Raw genomic sequence first — 21,639 nt, forward strand, 5'->3', positions numbered from 1 at the left:
TTCCAGATTGCCGAAGACCGGTAGAGTGTGCCTCCATTCTCCCCCCACCCCCGGGTCCTGGCTTCCACGGCCCAGCGTTGGAGGGTTCCCCATTGCATCCCAAAGCCGGCAAGCAAGGAGACGGGCTGGAAACAGCGGCCCAACACCGAGACCACCGGGCCAGGGCAGCCCCCAGCCACGCAGCAGCGGTTCAGAACCCCTGGTGAAATGAGTGCACCAGGGGGCAGGGGCTGGAGCTGAGCCTCTCGGGCGGTCTCGCTCGCAGCGTCGCGGCCAGCTGCGTCCCTCTCCCCCAGCACCTGCTGGACTCCAGGCACTGGCCTTGGTCCCCCCGTTCTCTGTGCGCACAGGCTTCCTTGGTGAGGCTGCGGGCGGGGCTTGCAGGACGCCTCCGCGGCGGCAGAGGGCGCTGTGGGAACCCGCGGCCGTCGGCTCGGGGCCGCGCCGCTCTCTGGGCGAGGGGGGCAGGCGGCAGAGCGACGTGCGGCGGCGGCGGCGGGGCCATTTGGGCTGCTTCTCTGGCTTGGTCTCCTTCGGCGTTTGGCGGTTCGGCTTAGGCGGGCGCCATGGGCAAGCGGGACAATCGGGTGGTGAGTACCAGGCGGGGGACACGCTGAGGTGGCACGGGGCTCGGCGGGCCCCCTCGCCCTGCCGGCAGGGCCCGCGGCGGCGCTCGGACGCGGGGCCCGCACCCCAGCAGCCCGCGCCGGTCGCAGATGCGCGTGCGCCGCGCACGCCGTTGGCGCCTCCGGGCCCCGGGCAGCTGGGCCGAGCTTGCCCTCCTCCTCCACCGCGCTGCCCGCGGGCTCCAGTCCCCAGCACCCGGGCCGGCCCTGGCCGCGGAGGCCCCGCCGGCGGCCCCTGGGCCCGCGCGCTCGGCGCTGGACGTGGCGGCTTCGGCGCCGCGCCCCGGAGACCCCGCGCGAGAGCGCGCATGGTTCGCGGTCCCCCTGAGCCCTGGCGGAGTTAGCGTCGAGGCCACAGAAGCCAAGAGGCTGGGAGGAGCGCTCACGGGCGTGACAGCTGCTGTAACGGACGAGGAGAGACGCGGGTACCTCTCGAAAGCGAATGGAGATGGAAGTTAAAAGCGTGTTAGTGCTAAAAATAAATAAATAAATTGAAACGCGAGTTTTCGAAGGGGCGTGCGATGCCCAGAAGCGTGCGTGCGTTTCACAATGTTCTTGGACCAAAGTGGACGTAAAGTAGCGCTTTCGTCTCGTTTTCTCACCAGCTTCGGTTAATTGAACTCCTAGCGGGGGAGGGGAAGGGTGTCGGATGGTGCTGGCCGAGGGAAGCGGTGCAGGTGGCCGGCGAGCAGCGGGCGAGCTGGGCTCGGTTTGAAGAGCCCGGCACTGGCCAGGTGAAGCTAGGGGAGTAGTAGTCAGGGTGCAGCCTGGCCGGCCCTGGGCTCCCGTCTACGACAGAATTTGAGCCACCAAGGAGCAAAATGAGAGCAGTGGGCTTGGTGCTCACTTGATGCGTTTTTATTCATGACTGTTTGCATGGGTCGTTGCTTTTAGGAAGCGATGACATTTCCCGTCTTTTTTTTTTTTTTTTTTTTTTTAAGATGTGTTTACTTATTTGAAAGGTGGAGTGGCAGAGAGAGAGAGAGAGTTCTTCCATCCACTGGTTCATTCCGCAAATGGCCACAACGGCCAAAGCTGGGCCAATCCAAAACCGAGAGCCTGGAGCCTCTTCCAGGTCTCCCACGTGGGTGCAGGGGCCCAAGGACTTGGGCCATCTTCTACTGCTTTCCCAGGCCATAGCAGAGAGCTGGATTGGAAGTGGGGCAGCCGGGACTTAAACCCAAGCCCACATGGGATGCTGGCATTACAAGGTGGCGGCAGCTTTACCCACTACGCCCCAGCGCCAGCCCTAACATCTCCCTCTTTTTTTTTTTTTTTTTTTTTAAGATTTATTTATTTATTTGAAAGTCAGAGTTACAGAGAGAGAGAGAGAGGTCTTCCATCCGATGGTTCACTCCTCAGCTGGCTGCAATGGCCGGAGCTGCGCTGATCCTAAGCCAAGAGTCAGGAACTTCCTCCAGGTCTCCCATGTGGGTACAGGGGTCCAAGCACTTGGGCCATCTTCTCCTGCTATCCCAGGCCATAGCAGAGAGCTGGATCAGAAGTGGAGCAGCCAGGACTAGAACTGGCGCCCATATGGGATACCGGTGCTTCAGGCCAGGACATTAACCCGCTGCGCCACAGCACCAGCCCCAACATTTCCTATCTTTTTTTTTTTAATGAGCTCCTTTTTTTTTTTTTTTTTTTAAGATTTATTTATTTAATTTTTTGAAAGTCAGAGTTACACAGAGACAGGAGAGGCAGAGAGAGAGAGAGGTCTTCCGTCTGATGGTTCACTCCCCCAGATGGCTGCAACAGCCGGAGGTGCGCCAATCTGGAGCCAGGAGCTTCTTCCGGGTCTCCCATGCAGGTGCAGGGACCCAAGCACTTGGGCTATCTTCTACTGCTTTCCCAAGCCACAGCAGAGAGCTGGGTCGGAAGAGGAGCAGCTGGGACTAGAACCGGTGCCCATTTGGGATGCTGACGCTTCCTGCCAGGGCTTTAACCCGCTACACCACAGCACCAGCCCCAACATTTCCCATCTTGAAACCACTTTTTATTCATCTTTCTTTGAGAGGTGGACAGACAGCCCCCATCCATTGACTGACTCCTAAATGTCCGTGACACTGGTGCCAGGCTAGATCCAGGGACTCAAGCCAGGTCTCCCACATGCACCCAGTTCCTCGAGCCATCACCTTCTGTCTCAGAGAGTCTACACCAGCAGAAAGCTGGAATCAGGCATTAGACTCAGGCAACCCAGGGTGGGCCGCAGCTGTCTTGACCACAGGCCGTTGCAGTTTTTGTTTTTAATGTCTTCACCGTGGAAAGTGTAAGCACCAGGGTCACTGAGCCCTGGATGCACGGTAGAGGAATGCTCTTTCCTGCCGGCTGCAGGCAGCTAGTGGTGCTATCTCGATTGCCTTGAAGTGAAATAGCATGATGCAGGAGCTTCCTAAGGTTTGAGGTGTTAGAATATTTGCCTTTAATGCTCTTAGGTCTTAAATACTTATATATCACTTGACTGTGGGGCTGGTGCCATGGCGCAGCCGGTTAACTGCAGCCTGCAGTGCCAGCATCCTGTATGGGCACAAGTTTGAGTTCCGGCTGCTCCACTTCCAATCCAGCTCCTTGCTGATGCTCCTGGGAAAGCAGTGGACGGCCCAGGTCCCTGGGCCCCTGCACCCACATGGAAGACCCGTAAGAGGTTCCTGGCTTCAGCCTGGTACAGCCCTGGCCATTGTAGCCATTTAGGGAGTGAACCAGTGGATGGAGTGTTCTGTCTCTCCTCTCTCAATATCTTTCTGTAACAACACCTTTCAAATAAATCTTTACAAAAAATCACTTGACCTGGGGAATAGCTGCTTACAGAGGCCTAAAATATTTTACTAGAAAACAGTTTTTGCTTTACACATTCTTTTTTGTTAACATCATTATTATTATTATTTGAAAGGCATAGTTACAGGGGAGAGAGAGCTTCCATCTGCTGGTTCGCTCTCCAAATGACTGCAACAGAGGGGAGGAAGGGATAGGCCAGGCCAAAGGCAGAGCCTGTAGCTTCATCCTAGTGTTCCAGGTGTGTGTAGGGGCGCAAGCATTTGGACCATCCTCTGCTGCTTTCTCAGGTGCATTAACAGGGAGCTGGATCAGAAGTGGAACAGCCAGGACTCAAGCTGGCTCCCATATGGAACACCAGTGTTGGCAGGCTGTGGCTTTACCCACTACGCCACAACGCTAACCCCTAGGCGTCCATGAAAAACTTAGCTCGGCGTCATCTACTAGCACAACTGAGCTCTACTTACTACTTTTGGTATGCTAGGCTGTGGGAATAAAAACGTGAAAACAAGCATTAGAAGACACAGATGGTGTAATTCAGTCTGCTGGTGGCATGGGGGGGGTGCTGTTTAAACGGGCTGAAGCTTGTATCATCTGACTGTTCTGTGCATCCTCACTCCTGTTTTTTATGACTGTTTGAGAGCAGTTTTAGGTTCACAGCACAACAGAGAGGGAGGTGTGCAGATACTGTGAATACTTCCTGCTGCCAGGAGAGCAGAGCTGCTTCCTCGCGCCCCACTCCCGCCCCCAGCAGTGTGTGCACCAGTTACAGGTGGTGGACCTGCACTCACACATCTGTCATCACCTGAAGCCTGCTGTTTACATTAGGATCCAGTCTTAGTGTTGGGCGCTCCCTCCTAAGGACGTCCACCATCACGCTGTCATCCGGGGCACTTTCAGCGCCTTAAAATCCTCTGTGCTCTGTCTCCTCACCCCTCCTTCCTCCCAATACACTGGTCCTCTCCTTGATTCTCTAGTTTTACCATAAAAATGTAATAATTAAGGTTTACTTCTAAAAACTTTGGACATGTTGAAATTACCTTAAAAACAATTCCAGTTCTTTCTTCAATTGATAACACATAGTTTTAAAGATGATAGGATTGCTTTCCAAAATGCCCATCAGATTTCAGGTAAAACAATTTTTAAAACCTTTGTTTTTTTAGAGAAGTTTTAGGTTCAGAGCAAAACTGAGCAAAGAAGGAATAATTTCCATTTGCCCCCTCATGTTCAGCCTCCACTGTTAACAACTGGTAGCAGAATGGTGGGTTTGTTGTAATTGATAAATACATCACTGTCACCCAAATCCATATTTTACAGTTGGGTTTGCTGTTGGTGTTTTATGTTATCAAACAATTTAATTGAACATTTTAATTCTTGAGAGTTCTAAATGGCTTTTAAATTCATGATAGCAGCCATTTCTGCCTGTTATTTTCTGGAACCTCCCTCCGTGTTCGTTTTTGTTAGTTTGTGCCCACTAAAATAGATGTATACTCTAGATAAAAACAGGTAATCAAAATAACAAATGAAATTCTGCACATCATGTCCTTAACAGTTTAATTACCTTACTCTCTTCCTATCTGCCCACATTTATATCCCCTTGGGTCCAGCTTGCCCTAACTTTCACAGACAAATCATGTTCTATTACCAGAAAATGTGCAGCATTTTGAAGCCACCTGCAATCCTAGTTACATAAAATTGTTTGATTTACAGAATCACAGTATTTAAAATTATGATGCAGTAGATAGTTCATAAAATGCATCTCATGGGGCCGGCGCTGTGGCTCACTTGGTTAATCCTCCGCCTGTGGCACTGGCATCCCATATGGGGTTCCCAGTCTAGTCCCAGTTGCTCCTCTTGCAGTCCAGCTCTCTGCTGTGGCCCGGGAGGGCAGTGGAGGATGGCCCAAGTGCTTGGGCCCTGCACCCGCATGGGAGACCAGGAGGAAGCACCTGGCTCCTGGCTTCCGATCAGCGCGGTGCGCCGGGTGTGGTGGCCATTCGGGGGTGAATGTAGCACAGTAGTTGAAACAACTCTTGGGATACCTGCACCCCATATCCCATATTCTGAGTGCCTGGGATCCAGCTTCCTGCCAACATGCCTGGGAGGCAGCAGTGACCAACAGGCGAAACCAGGTGGAGTTTCTGGTTCGTGGCTGGCTTCAGTCTCGCCCGGCTCCAGCTATTATAGGCATTCGAGGTTCTCCCCGACCAGCACTGTTTTTGAAATCTTTTTTTTTTTTAAGCATTGTTTGTTGCTTGATGAGTAAGAGCACAGACTGTCAGCATTTTGCATGAAGCCTAGCACACAAAATGAAGTTAAGATTGTTGTTATAATTGAAATAAATAATGAAGATATTTAAAGTGTGCTTAAAGCAGACTAAGGTACTATCTGTCGTCAAAAGCATGCCTGTCACTTCAACAGTAGTTTCTGTAATTGTACCATACATTGCCTGTAATTTGTAGTCCTACCATGTAAGTATACTACTTTATTATTTCCTCTGAAGTAAAAGTAAAATAGAATGGTGTGTACTTTGGGAATGCAATTTGACAGTAGAAGTTAAGACATGTAAAGATGTTAATATACGTTTAAGATACATGCTAGAAAAGTTGAAGATTGTAAATAGTAAATGTTGTGTTATGATTCTTTAAAAGTTAGAATAGGGGCTAGCATTGTGGTACAGTGAATAAAGCCACTGCCTGCAGTGCTGGCATCCTATAGGCACCAGTTTGTGTCCTAGCTGCTCTACTTCGAGTTCAGCTCCCTGCTAATAGCCTGGGAAAGCAGTGAAAGATGGCCCAGGCACTTGGGCCCCTGACGTCCACTTGGGAGACCAGATAAAACTCCTGGCTCCTGGCTCCGGTCTGGCCTCGCACTGGCCATTGTGGCCAGCATGTTGCATTTCTAGAACTTTTTGTCATCTCCCACAAGATGCTCTGTGCCCTTCCAGGGTGAGGAATGTCCAGCCCAGCCTTGTAAGAGCCATGAAATCATTTGGTCTGGCTTTACGAAGGCAGCCACAGGTGGGACTTGAAATCTAATACATCTAGAACAGGCTAATTTTTAAGCTGATCATTTTGTATGGCCCACAAGCGATGTTATAAATATCCAAATGGCCCTTGGCAGAAAGAAGGTTCTTCACCCCTGCAGAACAGTCTCCTCCCTAGCCTCAGGTGACTTCTCACTCTGCTTTCTGTCTCCATGTATTTGCTTTTTCTGGGTACCTCATATAAGTGAAATTAAAGTTGTTCTGTCTGACTTGCTTCACTTCGCATAATGCTTTTAGGGTTCATCCAGGTTGTATCAGGATTTCACTCCTTTTGCCAGCTAATTCCATTGTGTATGTATCATATTTTAATTAATTAATTACATTGTTGCCAATAACAGCCATCCTAATGATTGAGATACCATCTCTGTGGTTTTGATTTGCATTCCCGGATGACTACGAAATTTTGAGCATTTTTTCCATGTCTTATTGGCCATTTACTGTGTCTTTGGACAAATTTCTGTTCATGTCCTTTGCCCACTTTTGAATTGTGTTGAGAGGTTTATTTTGTTGTTGAATTGTAGGAGCTCTTAATGCTTTTTAATATTTTATTTGCAAATATTTTCTATTAATCATTCTTTTGATGGTATTCCTTGATGTATGAATATTTACAAATTCTTATGAAGATGTATTTTTGTTGCCTTGTGAAATTTCATTTCTTATATTTTAATTTGCAAATAAAATTGGCCGTTAATATGGCACAGTATTTCTTGGTGTGAGGGATAAAGTAGACTAAACAATGAATTTAGAGTTAGAACTTGTTTGACTTCTTTGGAATTGAGTTTCTTAATTTGCCAGTGAGTATGGTGTTATTGCCCCCCCAAGACTATTAGGCTTTAAGAGAAAGCATTATGGAGCCGTTAGTAGGTAAGAAATATCATTATTTCATCAAATCTCTGGTAAAAATACATTCTCTAAAATGGTGATGTTATTTGTCTTCCAAACTTTTAATGCTTAAATAGAGGGTTAAATTTCTGGTTGCAATGCAAAGTAGTCAGATTGTTCATACTTAGTTGCATGTAGAGTATATTTTATATTAAAGGTAACTTGGTGAGTAAATGTGCATTTGCATTTTTAGTGGTCAGTGTAATTGAATTAATATTTATTCTTCTCTCGAGGCCTATATGAATCCAATAGCAATGGCCAGATCAAGGGGTCCAATCCAGTCTTCAGGGCCAACAATCCAGGATTATCTGAATCGGCCAAGACCTACCTGGTATTTGTGAAACAGTTTACCTATTTATAAACTTTTCAAAGTTTATTCTTACAACTTTTATTGTTTGCCAAACAATTTTCAGATAACTTAAGTGATATGATACACTTTCTTTTGATTGTATGAACCAAATGCACAACTCTTAAAACATCATAGCTAAAGCTCTGCCAGAAAATCTTTGCATTTCAGTCTCTTCTCTGTACCCTAAAAGACCAAACCTTGCAGTGCTTCTTTGTAATATAACCAGATGTTAGGTAGGATAATGGTTAGACTGACTTCTAGTTGTGTCTGCTGATTTTTCAATGAGTTAGAAAAACTCACTGTGTGATCTTTTAAATAAAACATCATAGAGCAGATCTTACTGTTTTTTAGGATGTGTTCTTTATTAACACAATACTCCTGTGGTGACATATGATAAGCTTCAGAATCCTAAGTGCCCTGAAAGTGTTTAGATCTAGTAGGAAATCCTTCCTTTGAGTTTAATACAAAATAAGCCTTGCTCCCTCTTACAGTGTGCATGAATGCTGTTGTTAATTGCAGCATCCCAGAATACAAATCATCCTCAGATGAGTATATTTTATCTCTCAAATGCAGAGAGGGAGTGAACTTTAAGGGGATGTCCTCAAGCTAGTATGTTGCGTACATCACAGGTCTTGAGGACAATCCATGGGGTGGGTGCTTCGTCGGAGAACTGGGCAGATAACTGTACTCATGGTGGGGTTTATTGCAGTGAACGAAGACCAGGCACAATCAGTGAAGGGAGAAGACGCATGGGGTGAAGTCAGGGGGGTGGGCCCAGGCTCTGAAGGGTTAAGGAGGTGCCAAGTGGCTTATTTCAAGCTGGAATCACTTGAGGAACTTTTAACTTCGGAAAGGGTGTTGGACTTACCTGTTCCTGCACGCAGCAAACCATAACAATTCTTTTGCAAAGGAAGTCTGACATAGGGAGGCCAGAAGATAGTCTTTCACCAGATTGGAAACTGGGGAGTTAATGAACTTGAATAAACAAACTCTTTGAAGTAATGACCCTTATCTTCCCTCTTTCCCCTTCCCCTACAAGTCTTAGTTACAGCCCTAGAATTTACTGCTCTAGCCCAAGTGCCCATTTGTCCTGTTATCCCCTCACAAATCCATTGTTCTTTTTCTAAAAAATATAAAAAGGTTGGGTGATGCTCTTTTGTCATTTCTTCAGACTGCACTCTCTTACAAAGATCTTATACATGGAAATTTAATAACATTTAATAAAACTTTAATGTTTTCCCTTATTAATCCGTCTTGTATGCATTGGATTCCTAGATTCAGCAAAGAGTCCACATGAGAACTAAAGGTTTGAAGAGGGGATGTGTCTGTCTCCCCTAAACTGCCAAAGATCCTAGTGGAATCATACAAGACGAGCTTAATTTCATTAGTGAGGAATTGTGCCAACATGTGTGAGGTGTTGCTAACCAGGGAAACTCAGTGCCTGGGGTTTTTATTGTAGCCTCTGCCTGTCACATGCCAAAATTTCAGATTCCCAAAAGAAAAGCAGGTATTCAGCACAAACTACATCGTCTGTACTAACAGTGTAGGCATAGGCACTGTACGCCTTGTTCCCAGATGCCCACTCACAGCCAATCTCGTAAGCAGGCCTTTCTAAGAACCAGCAGTCAGTCATGCTGTTTTAACTCTGCTCTGCACAGTCTGGCAGGTACAGAATAAAATGGGTGATTTAGTGATGGAATCTAGTCTACCAGCTCAGGACTTCAGACAGATTCCTTCATTCTGCAAGCTTCACTTTCTTTATGTTTTATTTACATTTGAAAGATAGCAACATGAAAATGGAGGTCTACTAGAATATGAAATGTTTATGAAATTTTTGTCTGGTTTATAAGCGTCCATCCAATTTGAATTGCTTGAAAATTTATTTGCACATTCTGTTTTTAAGGGAAGAAGTAAAAGAGCAACTAGAAAAGAAAAAGAAAGGCTCCAAGGCTTTGGCTGAATTTGAAGAAAAAATGAATGAGGTTTGTAAATAGTGCCTTTTTATTTTTTTTAAAGGGGTTATTTTTAATAGAAATGAAATTTTTATATTTTTCATTTTTTATAAGCCAAAAATTTCAGCATAGTTCAGAAAGCTCTGTATTTTAGAGGTGTTAACTGTTATATTAAGTGCAGGTTTGTATGTAAATATATGTTTTCTTTTAAAAATGCAGGATAACCATCTTGTAGTGATTTTAGCTTTCTCCTGTACTCCTCTCCTTACCCTGGGATTTCTGTAGTGACATGTACTTGTCTACAAAATTGTGTGTGGTTTCTCAACCATAGTATAGACTAATTCACCTTGTATAGTTTGGAATGAGAATCTAGCCATCGTTGTTGAAAAGGATGAAGACCGGCCAGCACCATGCCTCAATAGGCTAATCTTCCGCATGCGGCACTGGCACCCCGGGTTCTAGTCCTGGTCGGGGTGCCAGATTATGTCCCGGTTGCTCCTCTTCCAGTCCAGCTCTCTGCTGTGGCCCAGGAGTGCAGTGGAGGGTGGCCCAAGTTCTTGGGCCCTGCACCTGCATGGGAGACCAGGAAAAGCACCTGGCTCCTGGCTTCAGATCAGCACGGTGCGCCAGCCGCAGTGGCCATTGGAGGGTGAACCAGCGGTAAAGGAGGACCTTTCTCTCTGTCTGTCTCTCTCACTGTCCACTCTGCCTGTCAAAAAAAAAAAAAAAGGCATGAAGACCTCAGTGGTGACACGTGTTCCTCCTCTCAGTCTGCGGGGGAGACTCCTTTCCTGAAACTCCCCCGGAGAAGAGTGAGGAGAGGCTTGGGTGATTGGGTCAAGGATTGGCACCAGAGTCTCTCTTGACTGCAGTGGAGCTATGACAGGGGAGAGGTACCAGAAGGAAAGAAGTAGACTGGTTATCTCCCTACAGCAAGTGTGTGAGAAGGGGAAGAGCCTTGATGGTGTCTAACCTTTTTTGCAGAACTGGAAGAAAGAACTAGAAAAACACAGAGAGAAATTATTAAGTGGAACTGAAAGCTCATCTAAAAAAAGACAGGTAACACCATTTTCACTTTTGCTATTCTTATAGTTGGATTTTCATAATAATGCTATATACTAATATTAATAAATGTATTTGGAAAAACTGTGACCAACTTACTAAGACTTAGACATTTAATTTGTTTCCATTTAGAGAAAGAAAAAAGAAAAGAAGAAATCTGGTAGGGTGAGCAAAATTTTTCCATTTTTGTAAATATTACAATCAAGAGTCTACAGAAAAAGTGGGAATAATTGATTGAAGCTGTAAACCCGCGGTAATGGAGACTCTAGATGAATCAAGGAGCCAGAGAGGCTCTGGTTGTAATGGGGTTTTGTTCTATCAGTGATGCAACCTACTTACTCCTATTGCTCTTGAAAGAGGATAGCCGTGACCATGTACCACTAGGTTGCTGAATGGAGGGATGACATTTCACATTTAACAGTTGCATTTTATAGGTATGCCATCTGTTTCTCTGACAGTAGATTGATTTTGATAAGTATTTGAGGATTTTAGTGAAAGACAAAAATTCCCACATCTCACAATTTGTAATTGTTTTGTGCTTGGTCAAGTATTCATCTTCTTCTTCATCGAGCTCTGATTCTTCCAGCAGTTCCTCGGATTCTGAAGATGAGGTGAGGTTTGCTTTGTGATGATTTGTGAAGTTGTCTCTCTAATTGCTTTCTTTTTTGAAAGATTAATTTATTTGAAAGAGTTAAAGAGAGAGAGATCTTCCATCTGCTGGGTCACTGCCCAAATGGCCACCATGGCCAGCACTGCCAGACAGAAGTCAGTAGCCAGAAGCTTCATCCAAGTCTCCCTTGTGGGTGCAGGGGCCTGAGGACTTGGGCATCTGCTGCTGCTTTCCTAGGCCATTAGCAGGGAGCTGGATTGGAAGGAGACTCAAGCCAGCACCATGTGGGATGCTGGCATCACAGGTGGCACTTAACCCATTAGGCCACAACCGCAGCCTCTCCCTAACTTGTTTGAGTCAAGAGGACACCTGTTGTGAAGTATCTCTTAGAAATCTTTACTTCCAGGCTTGGCTAGTTGTCCATAACTTAGAACTTAGGGTGTGCTGACATGAACAGATGATAAGTGGCTGTTTAAATACTAGCATATGCATATTCCTTAGATTTCTAAATTTGTTTATTTAAAAATACCAGAAGAAATGGATTGGGAAAATTAAAGGCTGCTTGACTAGATCTGCAGACATTACATGTGATTCAAATCACCTTTTTTGTATCAGAAAACTGATGTTACATTTTATATTAATCATTATGGAAAAATACAAATTTATAAGCTGGTCCTTTCATTAAGTTGTAGTTTAATAAAGGTTTGGTACTAATAAGATGTTTGAATTATATTTTTGAAAAAGCAAATTTTCAAAAATCTTTTATATAGGATAAGAAACAAGGGAAAAAGAGGAAGAAAAAGAAGAACCATTCACATAAATCTTCTGAAAGCTCCACATCAGAAACTGAATCAGACAGTAAGGTAAAATTACTTAAATTGTTAATATTCTGGATACCAAAGATAATAACGTTTTCTTTTTGGTGTTTCCTGTCTTCTGTTCTCAATTTAACAATGATACTGTCCAATTTTTGTACTTTAATGTTCTATACTATTTAATTGACGTACTTAGTATCATAACAAATCATTAACAAATCTCAAATACTTCTATATATACGTATCCACATTTCCAGGACAACTTACATTATTCCCTCCCCCCCCCCCCCCCCCCCCATTTTCGTAAACTTGTAGTTCAAGTGCTGGTGCTGTCACATAGTGGATAAAACTGCTTTCTGCAGTGCTAGCATTCCACATGGATGCCAGTTCAAGACCCGGCTGTTCCACTTCCAATCCAACTCTATTGCCTGGGAAAGCAATAGAAAGTGGCCCAAGTGCTTGGACTCCTGCACCTGCATGGGAGACCCGGAAGAAGCTCCTGGCTTCAGATCAGTCCAACTCTAGTCATTACAGCCATTTGGAGAGTAAACCAGCAAATGGAAGATTGCTCGCTCTCGCTCTCTCTCTCTCTCTGCCTCTCAAATAGTAGCTCTGCCTTTCAAATAAATAAATTCTTAAAAAAAAAAAAAAAAGCTTGTGGTTCAAGAGAAAACAATTTTGCTTAAATTCATATGACTGGTATTAGAATTGGAAGCTATATCTAAATCTTGTGATATCTGGTCCAGTGTCTTTTTTTTTTTTTTTAAGATTTATTTATTTATTTATTTGAAACAGAGTTACAGAATAGCAGTGGCAGAGAGAGAAGTTTTCCATCTGCTGGTTTGCTCCCCAAATAGCCACTCAGTAGCAACTGGGCCGCTCTGAAGCCAGGAGCTTCTTTCAGGTCTCCAACAAGGGTGCCCCGGGGCCCAAGGACTTGGGACATCTTCTACTGTTTCCCTAGGCCATTGCAGGGAGCTGAATCGGAAGTGGAGCAGTCAGGACTCGAATTGGCGCCCATGTGTGACGCCTGCACTGTAGCTGACAGCTTTACCTGCCACACCACGGCACTGGCCCCAGGACCAGTGTCTTTTCTACTGTACTATATATAATTTGTTCTCTCCTAACCAGAAATGTTGAATACAATTGGCTCTCAAACTAGTGAGCGTTCAAAAAAAGGCATGAGATTATCAATTCTAATGCTGAGTCCTGGTCCTCATCTCCAGAGTCTTACTTGGTAAGGCAAATTAGGCTCAGAAGCCCATGTCTTTTTTTTTTTTTTTTGACAGGCAGAGTGGATAGAGAGAGAGAAACAGAGAGAAAGGTCTTCCTTTTTGCCGTTGGTTCACCCTCCAATGGCCGCTGCGGCCGGCGCATCTCGCTGATCCGAAGCCAGGAGCCAGGTGCTTCTCCTGGTCTCCCATGGGGTGCAGGGCCCAAGCACTTGGGCCATCCTCCACTGCACTCCTGGGCCATAGCAGAGAGCTGGCCTGGAAGAGGGGCAACCGGGATAGAATCCGGCACCCCAACCGGGACTAGAACCCGGTGTGCCGGCGCCGCAAGGCGGAGGATTAGCCTGTTAAGCCACGGCGCCGGCAGAAGCCCATGTCTTTAACAGATACCATATGTGATCTTGGTATGGAGGTGTCTGTGGATCACAGTTTGGCAAACACTGCACTCAGGTCTCGGGAAACCAAAGCAACTGTCTGGTTTTTAGCAGTTACCTTCTTGCCCCAGTGAGAGTCCTGGAAAAATCCCTGGCATCTGGAAGGTACACAGTAAACGTTGGTTTTCTCTTTGTCTTTTAAAGAAGGGCAGGAGTTACTGAGTGTCTACTATGTGTTGAGTGAGCACTGTTCTAAGCACTTGACTGTTAACTCATTTAATCCTCTGACCAATTATATGAAGTAGTTATTTGTTAGACCATTTTATGGATAAGAAAACTGAGGCTCAAGGGTGGTTAATAGCTAGAAGTAAGGGATTCAGAGGTAGAAATTCTTGCCCTTGCTCCTGATGAGGAACGTGGGCACATCAGACTGGTGAATGTCTGAGCCCTGTGAACTGAAACTCCAGTTCGTGGAACTACAAGGTAAGAATCCCTATTTTAAAAGAAACCACGTGAGTATTCCAGGCAGTGTCTGTCATTTCAAACATACATAGGTTTGATACACAGCTAGATTAATAAAGAAACCCGTTTGTTTGTAAGCAGATACACTCATAATGTACATGTCTTGTCTGTTATCAAACTAATATGCTGATATTAGAGTAAACTTTTTAACAAAGAGCAAGTCACGTTTTTAGTGCCTTTGTCCTTGTTCTATAATGCTGTATCCTTTACATTTAACGTTGATCTATATATGTTTGTTTGTTTAGGACAGTTTAAAAAAGAAAAAGAAATCAAAGGATGCAATGGAGAAAGAAAAGGTAACTATAGTTTTACATTGCCTTAAGATAGTGTATCACATACTACTTCATTGATTTTTTTATCCATGATTGAGATTTTCTTGGTATGAGAATCAGCACACATACATTTCAGTTTGTACGCAATTCTTAACATACGTATCAAAAATCTAAAAAGCCACAAATGTTGTTCCTGTTTTTAAAGTTATTCAGTGACTTTCCAGCTTCAAATTTGGGAGCAGCTCTTCCTTAACAGGCTATCAAGTACCAATATCTTCAAATGTTGATGTTATATAATTTCACAATTTAATATCATATATGTGACATACTCAGATTTTCAGTCTTTGACAGCACAAAATCATTAGGAAAAGTGGACTGCCCTAACCAGAGATGTTACAGAACGCACATGGTTCTTATAGATCAATAAGGAGCGGTTTTCTGTAGAAGACAGTTCTAAATAACATGGGAGAAGTAATGGAAAGTATTCAAGACAGATTAAATGAACAACTGAGACTCTAAGTTGCCATTTAGCATGTGTTGTAGGATGTTAAAACCACCCCCCACCTGTGGAATGTTAAGCTGACATTGAAGACAATCAAAGACTCCCATAATTCAATATGCCTCTGTTTTCTAGTACCAAAAAATAAACCACCAGCAAGTTATTTCACCTCTAAAAAACAACACTTACACTTTAAAAATGGTATGGGCCAGCACCGTGGCTCAGTAGGTTAATCCCCCACCTGCGGCGCCGGCACACCGAGTTCTAGTCCCAGTCAGGGCACCGGATTCTGTCCCGGTTGCCCCTCTTCCAGGCAGCTCTCTTCTATGGCCCGGGAGTGCAGTGGAGGATGGCCCAAGTGCTTGGGCCCTGCACCCCATGGGAGACCAGGAGAAGCACCTGGCTCCTGCCTTCAGATCAGCGCAGTGCGGTGGCCATTGGAGGGTGAACCAATGGCAAGAGGAAGACCTTTCTCTCTCTCTCTCTCTCTCTCTCTCACTATCCACTCTGCCTGTCAAAAAAAAAAAAAAAGATATGAAATAGGCATCCTTTTACTCCCCACAAAAGAACCTTTTATTTAAGGAATGCAAACTTCATGTATCTCATACGTACAACTTTAGAAATATAGTGATTCTTCCCACTATATCTGCCTTCCCACCCCTTCTCCTCCTCCTCCCATTCTCCACTAAGATCCATTTTCAATTAACTTTACACACAGATGACCAACTCTATACTAAGTAAAGAGCTCAAAAGTTTGCCGGGAGGAGGGGAGGGGGAGAGGCGGGGGGACTGTTCCTCAACAGCTGAGACAAGGGCCATTCTAAGTCATTGCATCTAAAAGTTAATTTCACTTCTTTCTTTCATTTTTTTTTTTAAGACAATTAACTTTAAGGAAGCACCCAAGAATAATACATCTTTTGTGAGCATTCAGACATAACTCTTAACTTATGAGACAATAATATCTTCCATCTAATACACTAAAAAGAAATAAATCTTTGAGAACAAGTTTTACTGTTAACTCTTATAATACAACTTTTTGAGGACAGAGGTCCTGCGTGGGAAGTTAATGCACAGTGACTCCTGTTGTTTATTTAACAGTTAGTAGTCTTATGTATGACATGAGTGATCATCCAAGGCTCTTGACACTAGCTGCCTAGACTATGGGAGCCTTTTGAATCCACAAACTCTGTCAGTATTTAGACAAGGCCATAAGCAAAGTAGTTCTTTCCTCCCTTCAGAGAAAAGTACCTCCTTCTTTGATAACCAGTTCTTTCTACTGGGGTTCACCCACCAAAGTCCTTCATGTAGGACATTTTTTGCCACAGTGTCTTGGCTTTCCATGCCCGAAATGCTCTTGTGGGTTTTTCAGCCAGACCAGAATCCCTTAAGGGCTGTTTCTGAGGTCAGAGTACTACTTAAAGCAATTGTCATTCCATGAGTCCACTGTGTGGATTGCTTCCCATGTTGGAGCATTTACTCCTTTTTAATTCTGTTATTATTACCAGACAATACTTTAATACCTAAGATGGTATTTTTACCACCCAGCTTAAGGGGATTTGGGATCCCATGGCAAATTTTTAAACTGTACCCTTAGAAGTAAGTCCGTAGGAATGTATGCAGAACTCTACGGCTTTACAGTTAAAAACTTCATATTCTTCATAATTATAACTTTAGGAACACGGTGAGTCTTCCTACCATGCCTGTCCTCCTACTCATACTCCCACCCCTCTTCCTCCTCCCTCTCTTATTCTCATTCTTATTTTTTACTAAGATCTGTTTTAAATTGACATTATACACATATGATTAACTCTGTTAAGTAAAGAGTTCAACAAATAGTATTTTTTTTTAATTCCCCAACAGTCAAGACAAGGGCTGTTGAAGTTATTGCTTCTCAAAGTGTCAATTTCACTTCTACAGGTTGCCTTTTAGGTGCTCTAATAGTAATCACAGGTCAGGGAGAGTATACAGTATTTGTCCCTTTGGGACTGGCTTATTTCACTAAGTATGATGATTTCGAGCTTCATCTATCTTCTTGCAAATGACCGGATTTCTTTTTTTTTTTTTTAACCACTGTGTAGTATTCCATGTACATAGCCATAATTTCTTTATCCAGTCTTCAGTTGAAGGACATTTAGGTTGAGTCCATGTCTTAGCTATTGTGAACTGAGCTGCAGTAAGCATGGGGGTGCAGATAACTCTTTCATATGCTGATTATATTTCCCGTGAGTAAATTCCCAGGAGTGGGATTGCTGGGTCATATGGTAGGTCTCTTCAGATTTCTTAGGTATCTCCATACCGTCTAACATAGTGGCTTTACCAGTTTGCATTCCCACCAACGTGGATTAGGCTACCTATTTCCTTACACCCTCACCAGCATTTGTTGTTTGTTGATTTCTGTATGAATTTCTGTATGAAAGCCATTCCAACCCAGGTGAGGTCATTGTGGTTTTGATGTGCTTTTCCCTGATGGCTAGTGATCCTGAGTTCCTTCCTTAATGTTTCTAGAGCTGCTAAAAAAACTTATATTTACAAAATAGTTGATAAAAATTTTTCTCTGGATTGTACAAAAAGGGAGACAGGGACCACTGATTAGACGTGGTATGTATGTTAATCAGACTTGGCTGCTTTCGCTTCTGCTTCACCAGAGGCCGGACTCTCCACATTGTTAGTTTCTCCGTTTTCTGCGGGCAAATCATCTTCAGCTTCCTGTGATGAGGCACCTTGGCCTGTTCCTCTTTGCGCCTCTCACCCCCCTTGCTTGCACCTTTTTGTCTGACTGCTTATCCTTCCCGGCAGCCCAAGCATTTCCACTGTTGCAGGAGCTGCCTTAGCCGACAACCTTCCTGACCTCTTGGGCTCTTCTTTCACTGCCCCTCCAGCAGAGCTGACCTTCATCTTAGGCATCTTGGAGGGGAGGACACGTGCTAGACACCTGACCGCTGCCGCCCAGTTTCATTGATTTCAAGAAATTGACAATAACATGTATCTCTTTTGAGCTTCAAGAGATTTGTTTACTTTGCCTTTGTGGTATTTTATGTTGATTTAAAGAAATAATTTATTTGGATTTATTATTGAAAGATAAAATCAGAACTATTCCTGTACAGACTCTGAATTTGTATAGATTAATAAATTATTTCAAATTAAAAATATAAAGCAGTTTCCTCAAATCAATATAAAAGAAGCAGCCTCTTTTAATTAAAAAAAAAACCACGGGCTTCTATTTCAAATTGAGTGTACCACAGGCAAATTTTGTAAATACTTATACAATTTTTTTTTTTTTTTGACAGGACAGTGAGAGAGAGAGACAGAGAGAAAGGTCTTCCTTTTGCCGTTGGTTCACCCTCCAATGGCCGCCACGGTAGCGCGCTGCGGCCGGCGCACCACGCTGATCCGATGGCAGGAGCCAGGTGTTTCTCCTGGTCTCCCATGGGGTGCAGGGCCCAAGCACTTGGGCCATCCTCCACTGCACTCCCTGGCCACAGCAGAGAGCTGGCCTGGAAGAGGGGCAACCGGGACAGGATCGGTGCCCCGACCGGGACTAGAACCCGGTGTGCCGGCGCCGCAAGGCGGAGGATTAGCCTAGTGAGCCGCGGCGCCAGCCAATACTTATACAGTTTTTTTTTTAAGATTTATTTGAGAGGCAGAGAAAGAGGTCTTCATCTGCTGGTTCACTCCACAAATGGCCACAGCAGCTAGAGCTGGGCCACTCAGAAGCCAGGAGCTACTTCCAGGTCTCCCATGTAGGTGCAGGGGCCCAAGCACTTGGGCCATCTTCCACTGCTTTCCCAGGTGCATTAGCAGGGACCTGGATTGGAAGTAGAGCAGCTGGGACTTGAACCATGGTGAGTGCTGGTGCCACAGGAGTCGGCTTAACCTACTACACCACAGCAATGACCCTATTATGTTTCCAGTGTTGTGCAAACACCATCTCTCTGAAGAACTTTTTCATTTTCTCATAAACATACCCCTTAGGAGTCATTCCTGTTCTCTATCATCCTCTGGAAACTTCTCATCTGCTTGTGTGTCTGAGTTTCCCTCTTCAGGATATATCATGACATCTGCACTTTTTCAGCCAGTATAATGTTTGTCGAGGTTCATCTAGGCTGCAACATGTATCAGCACTTTGTTCTTTTCTATGGCTGAATAATATCCCATTGTATATATATGCCATATTTGTCCACTCATTCATCTGTTGATAGACATTTAGGTTGTTTCTACCTGTTGACTACTATAAATAATGCTACTGAAAGCATATTTATAAACATGTCAGGTTTCTTTGTCAACATGTCTTTTTAGGTATATTAACCATGAGCAATTTTATGTCAATTAAAGTACTGGACAAACACCACATCATAACCCAAGTTAGGGTAATTCCAAGAATTTAAGAAATTCATATAATTTACCATATTAATTGATCAAAGAAAAACATTATTTCAGTAGTTGCCAAATCAGTAATTCATTGATTCCTGATTTTCCAAAACATTAAATGTGATTGCTCTCATGTTAAAAGCAAATTTGGGGGCAGGTGTTGTGTTGCGGGTTAGGCTGCTGCTTGAAAGGCCCGCATCACATGTCAGAATCTCCCAGTTATTCCACCTCTAATTCAGCTTCCTGCTAATGCATCTCAGAAGGTAGCAGGTGATGCTCAAGAACTGGGTCTGCTACCCACATGGAAGACCCAGATGGAGTTCTTGGCTCCCAACTGTGGCCTGATCCACTGCAGTTGATGTTGGCATTTGGGGTTGTGCCAACAGATGGAAGATCTGTCTTTGTCACTCTGCCTTTCAAATAAATAAACCTTTCTTTAAAACTTAACAGATTAGGGGACCGGTGCAGTGCCGTAGTAGGCTGAGCCTCCACCTGTGCACTGGCATCCCATATAGGTACTGGTTCAAGGCAGCTGCTCCTCTTTTGATGCAGTTCTCTGCCATTGCCTGAGAAAGCAGAAGAAGATGGCCCAAATGCTTGGGCCTTTGCACCCACTTGGGAGACCCAAGAAGCTCCTGGCTCCTGATTGGCCCAGCTCCTGCTGTTGCAGCCATTTGGGGAATGAACCAGCAAATGGAAGACCTTTCTCTCTGGTTCTCCCTCTCTCTGTAACTCTACTCTCAAATAAATAAATAAAACCTTAAAGAAAAAAAAAAATGCATGGGGTTGGGCATTTAACCTGAGAGTTAGGACACCTGTAAGATGCCTGTGTCCTTTGTCATGGTGCCTGGGTTTGAAGCCTGGCTCTGGTTACTGACTCCAGCTTCCTACTAATGCAGACCCTTGGAGGAAGCAGTGATGGCTCAGGTAGTTGGATGCCTGCCACCTGTAAGGGAGCACTGGACTGAGTTCCTGGCTCCTATTGCCCTGGCCCAGTTTGAGGCCGTTGCAGGCATTTGGGAGTAAGCTAGCAAATGAGTGTGTGCTTTCTCTGTCAACTTGTGTCTGTACCTCTGAATTAATTAATTAAAAATTAATAAATACATGTATAAGTCTATAATCTGGTAATAGACAAATGTGAAATACTAAAACAGCATTGTAATTTTGAAATTCTTCAAACTATAAATGCAGAGTAATATATATAATAAGTACCTGTATGCATACCAGCTAGAATTAACAGAGTGTTTGCACTTGCTGCAGACCTTGTCTTTTGTTCTGTTTTTTAAATCTCCAAACCTCTATCCTTCCTTAGAGGCAGCTGGCACTCCTCAGGGCCGAATGCACCCCAGCGAGGTCGGGTTTAGAGGTGTGAAAACGCAGCTAGAGCAGGACAGAGAGGTGACCATTTTTGTAATATTGTGGTACATACCTCAAACCTCAGAAACTTTGATCATACATTTCTTTTTTATTTTTATTTTTATTTATTTATTTATTTATTTTAATTTTTTGACAGGCAGAGTGGACAGAGAGAGAGACAGAGAGAAAGGTCTTCCTTTTGCCGTTGGTTCACCCTCCAATGGCCGCCGCACTGCGCTGATCTGAAGGCAGGAGCCAGGTGCTTCTCCTGGTCTCCCATGGGGTACAGGGCCCAAGCACTTGGGCCATCCTCCACTGCACTCCCTGGCCACAGCATAGAGCTGGACTGCAAGAGGGGCAACCGGGACAGAATCCAGTGCCCTGACCGGGACTAGAACCCGGTGTGCCAGCGCCGCAAGGCGGAGGATTAGCCTATTGAGCCACAGCGCTGGCGTTAGTGTTGTTGTTAGACATTTGTAAGATGAAAATGAATTTTGTAATAACTGGAAAAATTAAAAAGAACAAAGAGTTTAGAAACATAAATTTGTATGGCATATTATTACATCTTTTTATATCGAGATATATATTTATTTTCTATAGGACATTAAAGGACTCAGCAAAAAAAGAAAGATGTATCCTGAAGATAAGCCTTTGTCATCTGAATCCTTATCAGAATCAGATTACATTGAGGAGGTATGTATATGATCAAATCCTTTTCTTCCACTTCATAATGTTAGTTACTGATTTGATAAATATAAACTAGTAAAAAAGAAATACTTATAAATACTTTTCTAGGCCAGCACCGCAGCTCACTAGGCTAATCCTCCACCTGCGGCGCTGGCACCCCAGGTTCTAGTCCCGGTTGCTCCTCTTCCAGTCCAGCTCACTGCTGGGAAGGCAGT

The 21,639-nt window shown here is 44.3% G+C and overlaps 1 protein-coding gene across 2 annotated transcripts in view; it reads left to right on the forward strand.

Annotated features, from left to right (window-relative positions):
• Positions 1 to 472: 472 nt before the first annotated feature.
• The window catches only part of FAM133B (family with sequence similarity 133 member B), a 28,475-nt gene continuing 7,308 nt past the window's right edge, over positions 473 to 21,639 (forward strand). For both annotated transcript variants that reach the window (XM_062178362.1, XM_062178361.1), the window contains exons 1-9: positions 473 to 590; positions 7,560 to 7,657; positions 9,579 to 9,657; positions 10,612 to 10,686; positions 10,822 to 10,854; positions 11,238 to 11,300; positions 12,070 to 12,162; positions 14,488 to 14,538; positions 21,338 to 21,430. In XM_062178362.1, the coding sequence (XP_062034346.1) occupies positions 567 to 590; positions 7,560 to 7,657; positions 9,579 to 9,657; positions 10,612 to 10,686; positions 10,822 to 10,854; positions 11,238 to 11,300; positions 12,070 to 12,162; positions 14,488 to 14,538; positions 21,338 to 21,430 (609 nt within the window). In that variant the 5' untranslated portion in view covers positions 473 to 566. The remainder of the gene's footprint in view (positions 591 to 7,559; positions 7,658 to 9,578; positions 9,658 to 10,611; positions 10,687 to 10,821; positions 10,855 to 11,237; positions 11,301 to 12,069; positions 12,163 to 14,487; positions 14,539 to 21,337; positions 21,431 to 21,639) is intronic.

Source organism: Lepus europaeus, chromosome 20 (genome assembly GCF_033115175.1).
Source record: "Lepus europaeus isolate LE1 chromosome 20, mLepTim1.pri, whole genome shotgun sequence".
Taxonomy (NCBI): domain Eukaryota; kingdom Metazoa; phylum Chordata; class Mammalia; order Lagomorpha; family Leporidae; genus Lepus; species Lepus europaeus.